The sequence below is a fragment of the Meleagris gallopavo genome, chromosome 7, assembly GCF_905368555.1.
Source record: "Meleagris gallopavo chromosome 7, MGAL_WU_HG_1.1, whole genome shotgun sequence".
Taxonomy (NCBI): domain Eukaryota; kingdom Metazoa; phylum Chordata; class Aves; order Galliformes; family Phasianidae; genus Meleagris; species Meleagris gallopavo.
This window is the reverse complement of record NC_139410.1, coordinates 8,143,896-8,156,114: the sequence shown is the minus strand read 5'-3', so window position 1 is coordinate 8,156,114 and position 12,219 is coordinate 8,143,896. Positions and strand designations below refer to the sequence as shown.

Sequence of the window (12,219 nt, the reverse complement as noted above, 5' to 3'; positions counted from 1 at the left end):
TATACTGCAAGGGTATAATATCCGTCTATAATAAATATATAGGTGAGGGATTTAAGAAACAAAACAAAACAGCAACAACATATAGCATGTGAAAACTTCAGTAAGCAAATATCCCCTGCTAGAGCTGAGGAAGAAAACACATGTAGACACATGCACAAAACCCACCAGTATCACCTGAAGTCACTTAATGAGCAGTAGATGTGAGCTTCCACTCTGTTTTTTCATCTCTGACTTTTGCCATTCTCCAGTGGTACTGTAGCATACATGCTGTAAAGCACCCAGCTCCCATGTGAGGTAGTGGCAGATAGTGCTGTTATGGGCTGGGTGTAAGTAGTGCTCTTCTGGTGCTTGTCCACGAATGACACTGGAACACTTCTGTCTGCAGAGCTGTCAGCCAAGCTTCTCAGCCAGAAACATGATAAGACAGCTCGCTCGTCCCGGGAACGAAGTGAGCAGTTGTGGTAAATGGGTGTATTTCTGGTATACCTGTTAAAATAAAAAAAAAAAAAAAACAACCAAAACCTCAAATAGTTAAATCCAGTGTAGGAAAATAAAAATGCATTTATTCTAAATTGTGAGTTGTTAGAGTTAGGGTAGTATGGTGAGGCTGCAGTTGGTCTTGATGATCTTGGAGATCTTTTCCAACCTGAGCAATTCTGAGTCTAAACGCAGGTGGAGAGATGAGAGATGTCTCTTGCTGCTGGTATTCCAGAAACCTGCCCGATTTCAATTCTAACATTTGCCTTGGTAAGAAAATATTCTGTAAAGGACAATAGTTTATGCTAAGTGTAAAGCTATTTCTAGTGGACTTTAAATTTCACTGGCAACACTCATCTGTGTCCATTCTTTGTTTGGAGGGAGGAGACTTGAGAGAAAAACAGTTTAATTAAAGGAAAAAGAAAAAAAAAGAAAAAATTTTGTTTGGCTATGTTGTTCTGCTGACATGAATGTGAGTGACTCCAAGTGGGATTTTGGGCTCAAGCCCAGAAAAGCAAAAGCACTCCTTTAAAAATAACTATAAAGTTGGAGTTTTGGACCGTGGCTTCAGAGGCTGTTTGGTAGTCAGTCAGGCCTTTGCTGAGCCGAGCTGCCAGTGACAGAGGTGCCCAAATCAGAGTGATGTTCCTCAGAACTTGCCTTTAAATAGAGTTCTGAGAACTTCTTTCACAATAATGTAAGAATCCACCTTCCTCAGTCTCGTAGCAAGGTGTGCATGGGAGGAGCAGAGGTCTGCAGTGGCATAGTCACCTCCAAAATACATTCAAGCACCTGTGTAGGACACAGCCCCTTCCTCTAGCCTGGTCATTGCAATTCCTTTGCTTTTCTGACCTTGATAGCCCTTATTTTGCTTCTGTAATGATAAAGATAGCCACTTTACTCTTGGCTGACTGCAGGGTGCTAGCAGCAAGGCTGAAACACTTGATAGCCTCTATCGAGAAGAGGATAATATCAGCCACAGCTATGAGAATGAACTATTCTCCTAAATATATGATCAGAATCAACAGCCTTGCATCTGTAGTGTTACCAATACTTTAATACATAATGTTTCCTGATAAGGTTGCCAAAATCAAGATGACAAAGATATTCTCATGCTTTTGTCTTGGAATCCAGCAGCTGGGGCTTGCAGTGTCCAGAAGGAAGTATAAAGCTGACCAGCAGAGCTCACCCACCACACGGCCTGTCCTCTTCCCCTGCCAGCCTCCACTAATGCTTTCACACCTACTCACCTCATCCAAAATTACAAACCTGAGCTATCAGGCTACTGTCTGTGACGTGTTCACTTGATCAGACAAACAAATCAATCCAAATCTAACCAAAGAGCTGTACGCTAACACTCTCTCTCCCCCTTGCTTATACAGAAGCACAACCCAGTTTCGGGCCATTACGCTTCCTATCAAATGATCTCAACATTTTGCATTGCAGTCTCTATAAAGGAGCCAGAACATGTCCTGCCCCTCATTCAGTACAAGGTAGAAGGCCTTGTTTAATTAATCCTACTCTCATTCCCAAGCCACACCAGCAACTTTCCTAGAAGTTATCCATATTAGCCTGCTAACGTGTGATGTTTGGGAAGCTTACATAACTGATCCTTTAATATGCACCAAGCAACCTACTAACAAGGCAGGAAGCTCCTGATAAGGATGAATCAAGATCTGTGAGTCTCGTCTCTTTGATGCCAGCGTATCTCAGTGTGAACAGCCTAAACCAAAACTGCTGGAAAGGCACAGACGTATTCCATTGCAACATCCTCTCAAGAGGTACCTATTGTAGACTCTTCCTTTCTTAAAGGAAAAAAATATATGGTGCTTATTATGCAATGTAGATATTATTGATCTATATCTCAATTACTTACGTTCCTTTTTTGGGTTGGACTCCATTGCCTTGCAGATTTTTGAAACAGCTTGTCAGTTTTAGTCCCCATCTAATTCTGTCCTTTCTGGGTTAATCTCTTCTCTGTCCCACTCAGCCCTTTCCTTTAATCTAGTCCTCAAAATCATGAGGTTTCTTTCATTTGTTCTTTTACAAAATGTGAAATTTGACTTTTTTCTTCCCTTTTTCCTGGAAGAGATATCCTGTCCTTTTACAAGACTGATCTTTCCTACTGATCCTGGAAAAGTGAAGTACCTTTCTTTTGTGTCCATATTTTATGAGCATATGCAGATATTTCTAGACTGGAGAGGTTTTGATTCATCTGATCTTGTCATAGCAGATTCTAAATGATATTTTTAACATTAATGGCTAATTATTTATGTCTTAGCTGTCCATTAAACAACACATCTTCAAAGGAGAGGCCAAGATTCAGAGTTCACAGCCAATTATCCAATAGAGCGAAGCAGGATGTAACTCTTTAGTCTTTGGAGATGTTCCTTTCATGATACTATTTTCCACAATTCTATTTCACTGTCGCTGTTCTGGACACCTGTACTTGTGTTGACACATCATGATCTGCTGTGACATTCTTTAAGAAGTCAGAGAAAGTGCTCGCAACTAGCAAGTCTTTAAGATACAACAGGAAAGGTAAATGCAGTGAGAAAATGGTGTTAAAAAGGAGATAAAGGACCTGAGCATTTGCCCTCTGTAGATGCTTCTGTGTCTCTGCATAAAGGAGCTGAACCACTGCTATAGGAATGATCCATGGATGTTTTGGTTTGGCATGAGACTTGTACACCCACTGACTGCCTCCCGATGTGAGCTCAGTGCTGTAACTTTCAAAAATGGATGATTTGTGTGAATACGTCCAGTTATATTCAGCAAGAATGAACCTTTCTCCTTACTATATTGTTTTCTAATGCTCTACTTGGCTTCCTGAGTGCACCCAGCTCATGCTTCAGTTTATATATACCTCCTTTTTTTTTTTGCCCTTCCTTTTGCCCTGTATTTTCTGAATGCACAAGGAAGGTTCTATCTGAAATGATGCTATACCATTATGATTGCTCTCCTATAAGTAGATAGAGAAAATCTGGGGTCTTCCTGTGTTTCCTAGCAAGTTCAAATCCAAAACTAGCTGTGGTTTTAGTTTTGCCATAGGAAAGGAAAAGCGAGGTGAGGTTTCGCCAAGTACAAAACACAGCTGCCCAAACCTTTTAATAGATACATATATTCAGGAAATAAAATAAATAAAATAAAAATTTACTCTAAATTAAAAAAAAAAAAAACCCAAACTTTGACCTATGTGCAATGAAATAGGACAATATTTAGATAATCTAAACAAAGGGAGGAGAAATTAGGAATTTGAAAGGTGCATGCAGTTTTGCCCACTTACTTCATCTACCAGTTCCCCTTTTAGTCCCAACTTTTTAAACTAGATCTATCTTTACTTTTGGACCATGCTCAAAAAGTACCATGTCCAACAAAAGATGATTTACTTTGGTCTGTGCTGATCTAATTTGTGTCTGTGTGCTCTTGTCTTCCATGTGAATAAACCTCATGGCCTATGGGGCTTTGATTCCAGTGTGCTTATCAGCATCGATGCCCATGGCAATCTCCCAGCAGTGGACAAAGCTAATGATGTCAATGCATAGAGTCTGTGATCAGTAATCTCGCACAATCATGATATGCTCTGAATGGCTGTTTTTAATGGAATAAAGCTACAGTAGGAAGAAATTGTCAGGAACTTTATTAGTTTGCCATCGCTTGAGTATTTCATTCTTCTATGCAATGACAAAAATGCCTGGTGATGGATTCTGTTGTGGTTATTTTTTGGTATTATACTGCCTCATTTGTATCTTCAGGTCTCCCAGTAATGGATAAGAAGTCACAGCCTTTTATCCTCATCTTATTCTTAGGTAGGGAAACAGTAATATTCCTGTTTTACAGATGCAAGACTAAGGCACTAATGAGGAAAAGGACAGATCCAGTAGTTTCATTAGCTTGCAATTAGTAACTTAAGATCAAAGATGCTCTTTCCCAGACTACACTACATTGCTATCCTATTTTGGAGGCAGCTATGAAGTATTCCCCAGAGCTCAGCTTCTGAAGTGCAAAGCCCGGAGATATCTTGGTGCTGTGCTGCTAGTCCTGTCAACATTGGTCTACACTCAGATGATGTTCCAGAAAATAAGTATTTTTTAACCCTCCTCCACAGCCTGTTAGCTAAGAGATGTAACTTCTTGCCTGTTCTATCATCTTGTGCATCGTGCTTCTGTCCCGTGGCCTGTCTTTGCAGCAAGGAGATGCCATCCTTTGCTACTGTGACCACCAGCATTTGGAGAGGTGGAAGCTGCATTTAAGGATTCTGCCAGGCAGACGAGAGAAGTGACCCTGGACCCTTCATGGGTAAGTGCTCTGAACACTTGAAAATGCTCTGAACAGTAGGCATGCTAAAAAAGAATAAAATTATGATTTAAAAAAAAAAAGAGAGAGAGAGAAGGAAAAAAAAGAAGGAAAGTGACTCTGATTGAGATTCTGACTGAGGGAAGGTGAGTTGTGGACCCCAAGTGAACTGCAGCGATCTGCAGGCTTTAGCCAGAAGATACATTTCTGACCTGTGAGTCCAGTCACTCTGTGCAACCTCTGCCTGGGTCCAAGAGCTCTGGTTCTGTAAGCTCTACCTTGCCTTCTTGTGTTTGTCTCGAAGAGACTGAATAGCAGCAGATCTGCAAAAGGAGTCTGTGAGTGCAAGCTCTGCCAGCTGCTACTTACCTGTGAAATATGAAAGTTGTTTCTCCTCAAAGGCAATTGCTGCTCCTGAAACCAGGCATTCGTATTTGCTTGAGAAAGCTATGACTGACTGTGAGATGATGCAAGCCTAGGATCTCACTTAAAAAAAAAAAAGTGTAGATATAGGTTTGTTTCCTGCTCTGCCTCAGTTTAGCAGCAATCCATTTTCTTTTGTGCTCCCCACATTTTTAGAGAGCTGGTTGGCACTTACTTTGGTTGGCCCAAAGGGAAAACAATCAAGTGTGTGTGAAAGAGCAAGCACTAGGTCACAGCTCCGAGAGCAGCAGTAAGAAGCATTCCTTCTCTGCAAAGCAAGGGGCTTATGGGCAAAATACAGCCATTCTCAGACAGCTCAATGAAACACACACAACCTGAACAAAAAGTAACTATTCCATTCAACTTATGAATGCTTGTGAAATTTATTTTTTGCCAGCTTTTACAGTCCACAGCCTTCTCATTCAATCTTGAATAATAGCTTTGAATTGAACTGTAAAAGCTTCCGAAGTTTGAAGTCTTTTGACAAGTTAATTTAGCTGTATGGTAAAAAGTTTTTCCCGCAGATAGAATAAAGACATTGTATCATGAATGTAGTAGTCATCCAAGGGAAAGAAAACACCATTAGGATAAGAAATGATGGGCTTTATGGAGATAGTTTGTGGTATAGTGTAATCTACTATCAATATTTCAGTAGAGAAGTATTCTACTTGTCATTCAGCTGCAAGTCAATATCTTCACTTAAAACCAACACCCAGGGACCAGACTGCACATATATATTTTTACTGAAAAAGTAACTTGTTGCTTTTTGTCAGTGTTCTCCTTTCCTTTCCTTTCCTTTCCTTTCCTTTCCTTTCCTTTCCTTTCCTTTCCTTTCCTTTCCTTTCCTTTCCTTTCCTTTCCTTTCCTTTCCTTTCCTTTCCTTTCCTTTCCTTTCCTTTCCTTTCCTTTCCTTTCCTCTTCCTTTCCTTCCCTTCCCTTCCTTCCTTTCCCTTCCCTTCCCTTCCCTTCCCTTCCCTTCCTTCCCTTCCCTTCCCTTCCCTTCCCTTCCCTTCCCTTCCCTTCCCTTCCCTTCCCTTCCCTTTCCTTTCCTTTCCTTTCCTTTTTTTCTCTTCTCTTTTTTGTTAGTCACAGTTATTTCTACTTTATTTATTTATTTTTTTAATCCTATATCAAGCTGGATGCTGCCTCTTTTTTTTTTCTGGTTGAAAGAGACAGAAAAATGAATCAATATTTTCTCTAAGGCTCCCACTGTAGAGAAACACACACACACACACACACACACACACACACACGTGTTTTTTTTTTCTCTCAGCAGCTGCCAAGGATGGAAATTCAAGGAATTCAATAACATATATAGAAAGAATCAGAAAAAAAAAGTCACTGATAAGCTAAATGATCCAACAATTACCCTGGCCTCAATTTCAGAAAGATCTCATCTTAAGTACAGACTTATTTCTTGTGTATTTCTAAATTCAAGCCTCAGTGTGTTACTAACATTGACAACTGAAGGCAGTTGAGGAAGGAAAAGAGATTTGCTGTGTCCTCGTAGCTCATCAGTCCGATCAGGAGGGATAACATCTTAAGGTAAGATCTTAGGGACAGTAGTTTGTAATGGCTGCACCACATTCCTTCTCCATTTCCTACAACACAGCTCAGAGAATCAATGTTATTGCTAAACAAATATGGAATTTATAAAATTCAGCAAAAAACACTCGGAGCAAATTTTGGCAAGGAAACATTTGCAAAGTGTATCAAGCTGAGGATAAAATGACTGCTATAAATATCCAACATTATCTTAATTAGCCTTTGTTGCAAAGCTTTTTCTGTACATTTTTGGATCCTACATTTTCTTTACCCAGTCTTTTCTTTCCCAACAGCAGCACCATGGCTTTTCCTTGTCGCAGCTCAAAGGAGGGAGCAGCTGCCTCTGCTACCCAGGCTGCACGCTGCTGCAGCACAGCTATTTCCAGGTGTGTTTTCCCTCTGCCAAACCTGCAGCATAGGAAGCAAGCCCTGCCCGTTGTGTGGCTGGCTAATTTCCTATCACTCGTTTTTCCATTCAGCGACATAGCATTGTGTGTTCTGTGTTTGGTATTGCTGAAATAAAGAGCATAATTTGAGACAGAGTATGTATGCCTGAAGATTTTCTGAAAAGCATAAATCTGAAGAACAAATTTTGCATTGTGACCTTTATTTTGAACTTATTTTCTTGAAGTGTGGGACAAGGACTTGATTTTGTCCAAGACAACATCAATTACTTTTTTCTTTGAGACTGGCCCTAGTGCTGCAGAATTTAAGCTCTTTAGTCCTTGAGTGATGAAGACTTGATGAAGTGCTGGGTCTGCAGATAAGCTGGAAGAAAAACTTCTGCAGCCAAATACAGGCTTCTTCACCTCAGCAAGCACTCTTTAGTGGATGTCATGGTTTTATGTTTTTTGTTTTTTGTTCCCAGTATTCCGCATCAAAACATCATGTACTGTACTGGGAGTTAAAGTGTTAATGCTCCAATTCCAGGCACCTATCCCTATACATTACAGATGCGGATGAGAACCATCTTGTTCTCCTTTATAGCTCACATTAAGCCAGACTGCTCTGCACAGAAGACAGATTTCAGAGGGTATTGAAAAAAATAACCACAAGAGAGAAGTATCTCTGCTGCCTATGGTCCTGTGCAAAGATAGAAGGTATCAAAATTCACCGGGACAAGAATAGAAAAGGTATACCTGAAAGAAAATGCAGGAGGGGGGCAATGTGGATGTAACATTGTCTGTTTAATTACAGCTGTGTTTTAAATCTAGTGGTTGCTGTTTTTTTATTTGTTTTTTTTTTGTCCTGATGGGAGAATGGATGAAATGAGTACGATGTAGGGAGGACACAGAGCAGATGGGAGTGGGAGATGAGGCAAAGAAGGGTGACTGGCAGGAGAAAAATATCAGGGGAGAGCGATGATAGCAACTAACTGATCAGGAGGGAGGAGAGAAAGCAGTCCACACATGGACGCTCGTGTCTGGGCTTGACTGCAGCACTGGCACTTGGAGTAGGTGTTGCTCTTCAGTGGCAAGGCTCTAGAGGATGCTCCTGCTGGCTTTCTCCCTAACTCAATGCTCTTTTTCCGGCTGAGGAGGTGGTGGAAGGGGCAGCATTAGGATGAAAAGCTGAGAGACCTTCTTTTACTTCCTCCAGATTGCTGTGATTGGGGAGGGAAATGAGCTGGAGCATTGTGATGGATGTTACCTGCTTAAGAACATCAAAAAATGGAACCTTTTTGACAAACAAGAAGTAGAGTTCAGGTAGAGATGAGGTGGAGGTAGGCGGGAAGCTCTGTAATTGCATTTTATTTCAGTCTTTATGAATTAGCTCTGCCAATTTTCTTTTTCACCAATTTTTTATTTTAATTCAAATGGCTTTTAAGTAAACTTCTCAGCTGCAATTACAGTAAAAACAGACCATACTATATACAGTCAGGTTTAACATATAGGAAGAACACTTTTTCTTGCTCATGTCTGAATTCTAGTTTATAGGAACAATGGCAGGGTTTAATTTTCTGTCATTATGCACAGGTTAGCCTAGACTGGATATTAATAGACACATATATTCACACCCACGACCACAAGTAAAGCATCAATCAAATTTGGAAGATAAAACTTACACTCCATGGCAACTTTAAGGGTGCAATTTTCTTTATCTTCTTTCATCTTTTTAAAACACCTTCAGCCATGCAGAAGGCACTGGAGGTGACAGACCCAGCCTGCAGAGGCCTCTGCAGCTTGGAGCTGCAGGAGAGCATCTAGGATACATGTGCGGGTGTGGATGCTGCAGGGACCACTTAGCCAAAGCGATGGTGAGCAAAGCACCTCGCAGCAGCCCAAGAAATGGGGAGCCTTAGGAGAGGGCAGGCAGCCATGCAGCTGTCCTTACATGGGTCCTGCCATGGCCACTGCTCATTAGATCCATTGGGCAGCTTCTGGCATATGCAAATATTGCCTTGTTGTTGGCTGCATGGTCTGCACTCGAGAACCTCTAGACCTAAAGCACTTACACCCACATGTCTCTGGACACTTTAAAATAATTTAGAAGCTTATTTATACATGCAGACATACATGCACGTGAGCACACAAACTGGCCCTGAATAAAGATAGCAGAACAACCATAGAAGGAAACCTAAAACCTCACCGACCAAAGAACAACAAACAAACAAGCCCACAAGCCAGTATATGGTAAAAATGAGACAAAAACGGGCTTCAGCTTTATGCAGAAGTTGTGCTCTTCACTCCTGCGTATCCTTAAACACATACTGAAGTGAGAATATCCCCAAACTTCAGGTCCTCTGCAAGGCAGGCTGTGCTGCCTGTAGGCTCAAGCTTAGAGTAATCAAAATTGTATAATCACAGGATGGCTTGGGTTGGAAGGGATCATGAATCTCCAACCCCCTGCTGCATGCAGGGCCACCAACCTCCACATTTCATACCAGCCCAGGCTGTCCAGGGCCTCATCCAACCTGGCCTTGAACACCTCCAGGGATGGACAGGGCACCCACAGCCTCTCTGGGCAGCTGTTCCAGCACCTCACCACTCCCATAGTAAAGAACTTCCCCCTGACATCCAACCTAAATCTTCCCTCCCTCAACTCAAAACCATTTCCCCTTGTCCTGCTGTTATCAACCCTTGTGAATAGTTGACTCCCCTCCTGTTTGTTGGCTCCCTTTAGGTGCTGGAAGATGTAATGTTTATTCCAAATTGCTGCTCACAAATTAATCTCTTAAAGTAAGACAGGAAAGCTGAACTTAATGGGATGATTGTACTGATGGAGCCATCAGACCGATTCTGACTTCTGCCAAGAAGCAGGCATGTTATTCACGGCATGGAAAGAGAAGCAACCACAGGGGTCAAATGAATACGATTTTCAGATGGCTTTGTAATTGTTAAGCATCTCAAAAAAAAAAAAAAAAAAAAAGGAGAAAAAAGAGCTGTGATTGTATGCAAGAATACAGCTGTTAATTATGAAGGAGGGACAAAGTCGTTAGCGATTCCCTTCAGGTCCCAGCCAGCCCGTGGCTCTGCGCCTTTCGCTTCTCACACAGTGATTCAGGCGCTGTTTCAAGCGGCGCAGCCCGGCTCTGGGACGGGGCAACACAACGGACGGCGCCCAACGGCCGCAGCCCGTCCGCGCGCCGCGCCGTCACCTAGGCGACGTGCGGAGGGGGGCGGGGCTAAGAGCCGAGGCGGGGTCCGATTGGTTCCCTTCCCCCGCCGCGCGCCCAGCCGGGATGAGGCGGAGCGGCGGGGGGGGGGGTGGGGGGGAGAAAAAAGAGGGAGCCGCGGCTATAAATAAACCGCGCTTCCTGATTGGCCGGCGGGAAAAATGGTCGCACCACGTGACTCTCCATCTAAAAATTCCAAGATGGCGGATCCCGTCACGGGCTGAGTCCGTTGGTGGCGTGCGCGCCGCCCGTGTCTGCCGCTGGGCCTTCGCCGCACGGCTCCCACGCTCCTCCCGCCGTCACCCAGGTCAGTACGCGGCGCCTCACGCCGGGCCGGACCGCACCGGGTCCCCGCTGCCCGCAGCGCGGCGTCTTAAGGCTGCGCGAGTTTCTGCTCGCCGGCTTTTAATCCCGGCCCGGGCCTTGCCGTGGTTCCCTAAAGCTTCGACGGCGCGCGGCTGTTTTCCTCCGGGCTCCGGCCGTGCGGCGCGGAGGGTTCCGCAGGGGGGAGGTGACGGGCAGCTGCCCGCACCAATCGCGTTCTCCCTCGTGGTATTGGCGGGTGGATTTGAGCCGCTGTGCCACGCGATTGGATGCCGAGCCCGGTGGGGGCGTGGCTTCGGCTCGCCCTCCTTCGGGCGGTGGGGAGGTGCGGCGGGCGGCGGCGCTGGCGTTTTTTTGTGAATGAGGCAAGGGGGCGGAGCCTCCTGAACGGCCACGCCCACTCGCGGGCGGCCGCCGCTCCTCCCACCCCCGGCAGCAGCGGCGCCGCCTCGGAGCCGCGCGGGGCTCGGCGCGGAGCGATGCGGGCAGCGGTGAGCGGCGGGGCCGGGGGCGGAATGGGCCGGGGGCGGGGGGGCCGTGCGGGGCCGAGGAGGCGCCGGTCGGCACTTTCTCGACCCCGCACGGCCCCGCCGCCTCGGGTTTGGTGGAAGTCCCCAAAAATGCTGTTTTTTCTAGGTTGGGGGGATAAGGTTTGTGCTGCGATGTTGGGCTCCTAACTTAAAAAGCAGAAAAAAAATGGCTTATAGCGCGCGTGGCGCTGCGTAAGGGAGGTGCTGCCGAGCGCCGGTGCGGGTTTTGCTGCAGGAATTTGTCAGAACGATGCTCAGCGCTATCCGAGCGGCGTGGCGAGCACAGCGTGGCCTCTTAGCAGGGGAATGTGTTTGCGGAGCGATTATTTGCCGTTATGGTAGGGCTGTATTTGGCGTTACGGAGGGAGCTGAACCGGCCTTTTATTCAAAGCACTTGCGTAATTGTTTGGGGCATGATAGGGAAAGGTTTTGTTGCTTATTCGCCTCCGAAGATTGGCACCAACCCGGCTCGTTGTTTTAAACGCCCATTTCCTAGCACGGCTCGTTGCTCCCCGGCCCCAAAAACGCTCCCTTGAAGCGAGGTGTGGGTGTGCTGGGTCTGATGGGTGCCCCGTGCTTGTCCTCAGCTCCGTGCCATGCTAACAGCACTGCGATGTGCTGCTGTCACGGGCTGCTTCCAGCTGAGGCCGTGTTCCTTGCCAAAAAGCTACCTGAAGTTAATTATCTGAATTAGGCTTTGATAACAGCAACGTTTCTAAAAGCTAAGGAGCTCTGAAGTTTATATAATAATCTGCTTCTTGGCAAGGCTGCTTTTTTTCTCCTTTTTTTCCCCCCTCCCTCTGCGTTCAGTTCTGATTGCTCTGATGTTTCCAGCCCTTCCTCGTGGAGTTCCCAGCCCAAAGGCTGCCTTTGTCGCTCTGCAGCCTCTCAGAAAGAGTTAAGAGGGCATTGAATTAAGAAAGCTCAGCTGCTTGTATACAAATATACTGCAATTACAAGGCACCAAAGTTATTGCAGAATCCTACCGTCACCATGGCGACGTGCTCA

General features: G+C 44.8%; 1 protein-coding gene across 11 annotated transcripts in view; it reads left to right on the top strand.

The window, feature by feature from the left end:
* Positions 1–10,393: 10,393 nt before the first annotated feature.
* Positions 10,394–12,219, top strand: part of HDAC4 (histone deacetylase 4) — a 215,392-nt gene continuing 213,566 nt past the window's right edge. For 3 of the 11 annotated variants that reach the window (XM_085228645.1, XM_085228642.1, XM_085228643.1), the window contains exon 1: positions 10,394–10,664. In XM_085228645.1, the coding sequence (XP_085084771.1) occupies positions 10,424–10,664 (241 nt within the window). In that variant the 5' untranslated portion in view covers positions 10,394–10,423. Of the gene's footprint in view, positions 10,665–11,050; positions 11,173–12,219 lie in introns of those variants that run through there. The other 8 variants (XM_085228644.1, XM_085228641.1, XM_085228650.1 and 5 more) reach the window with 5 other exon arrangements.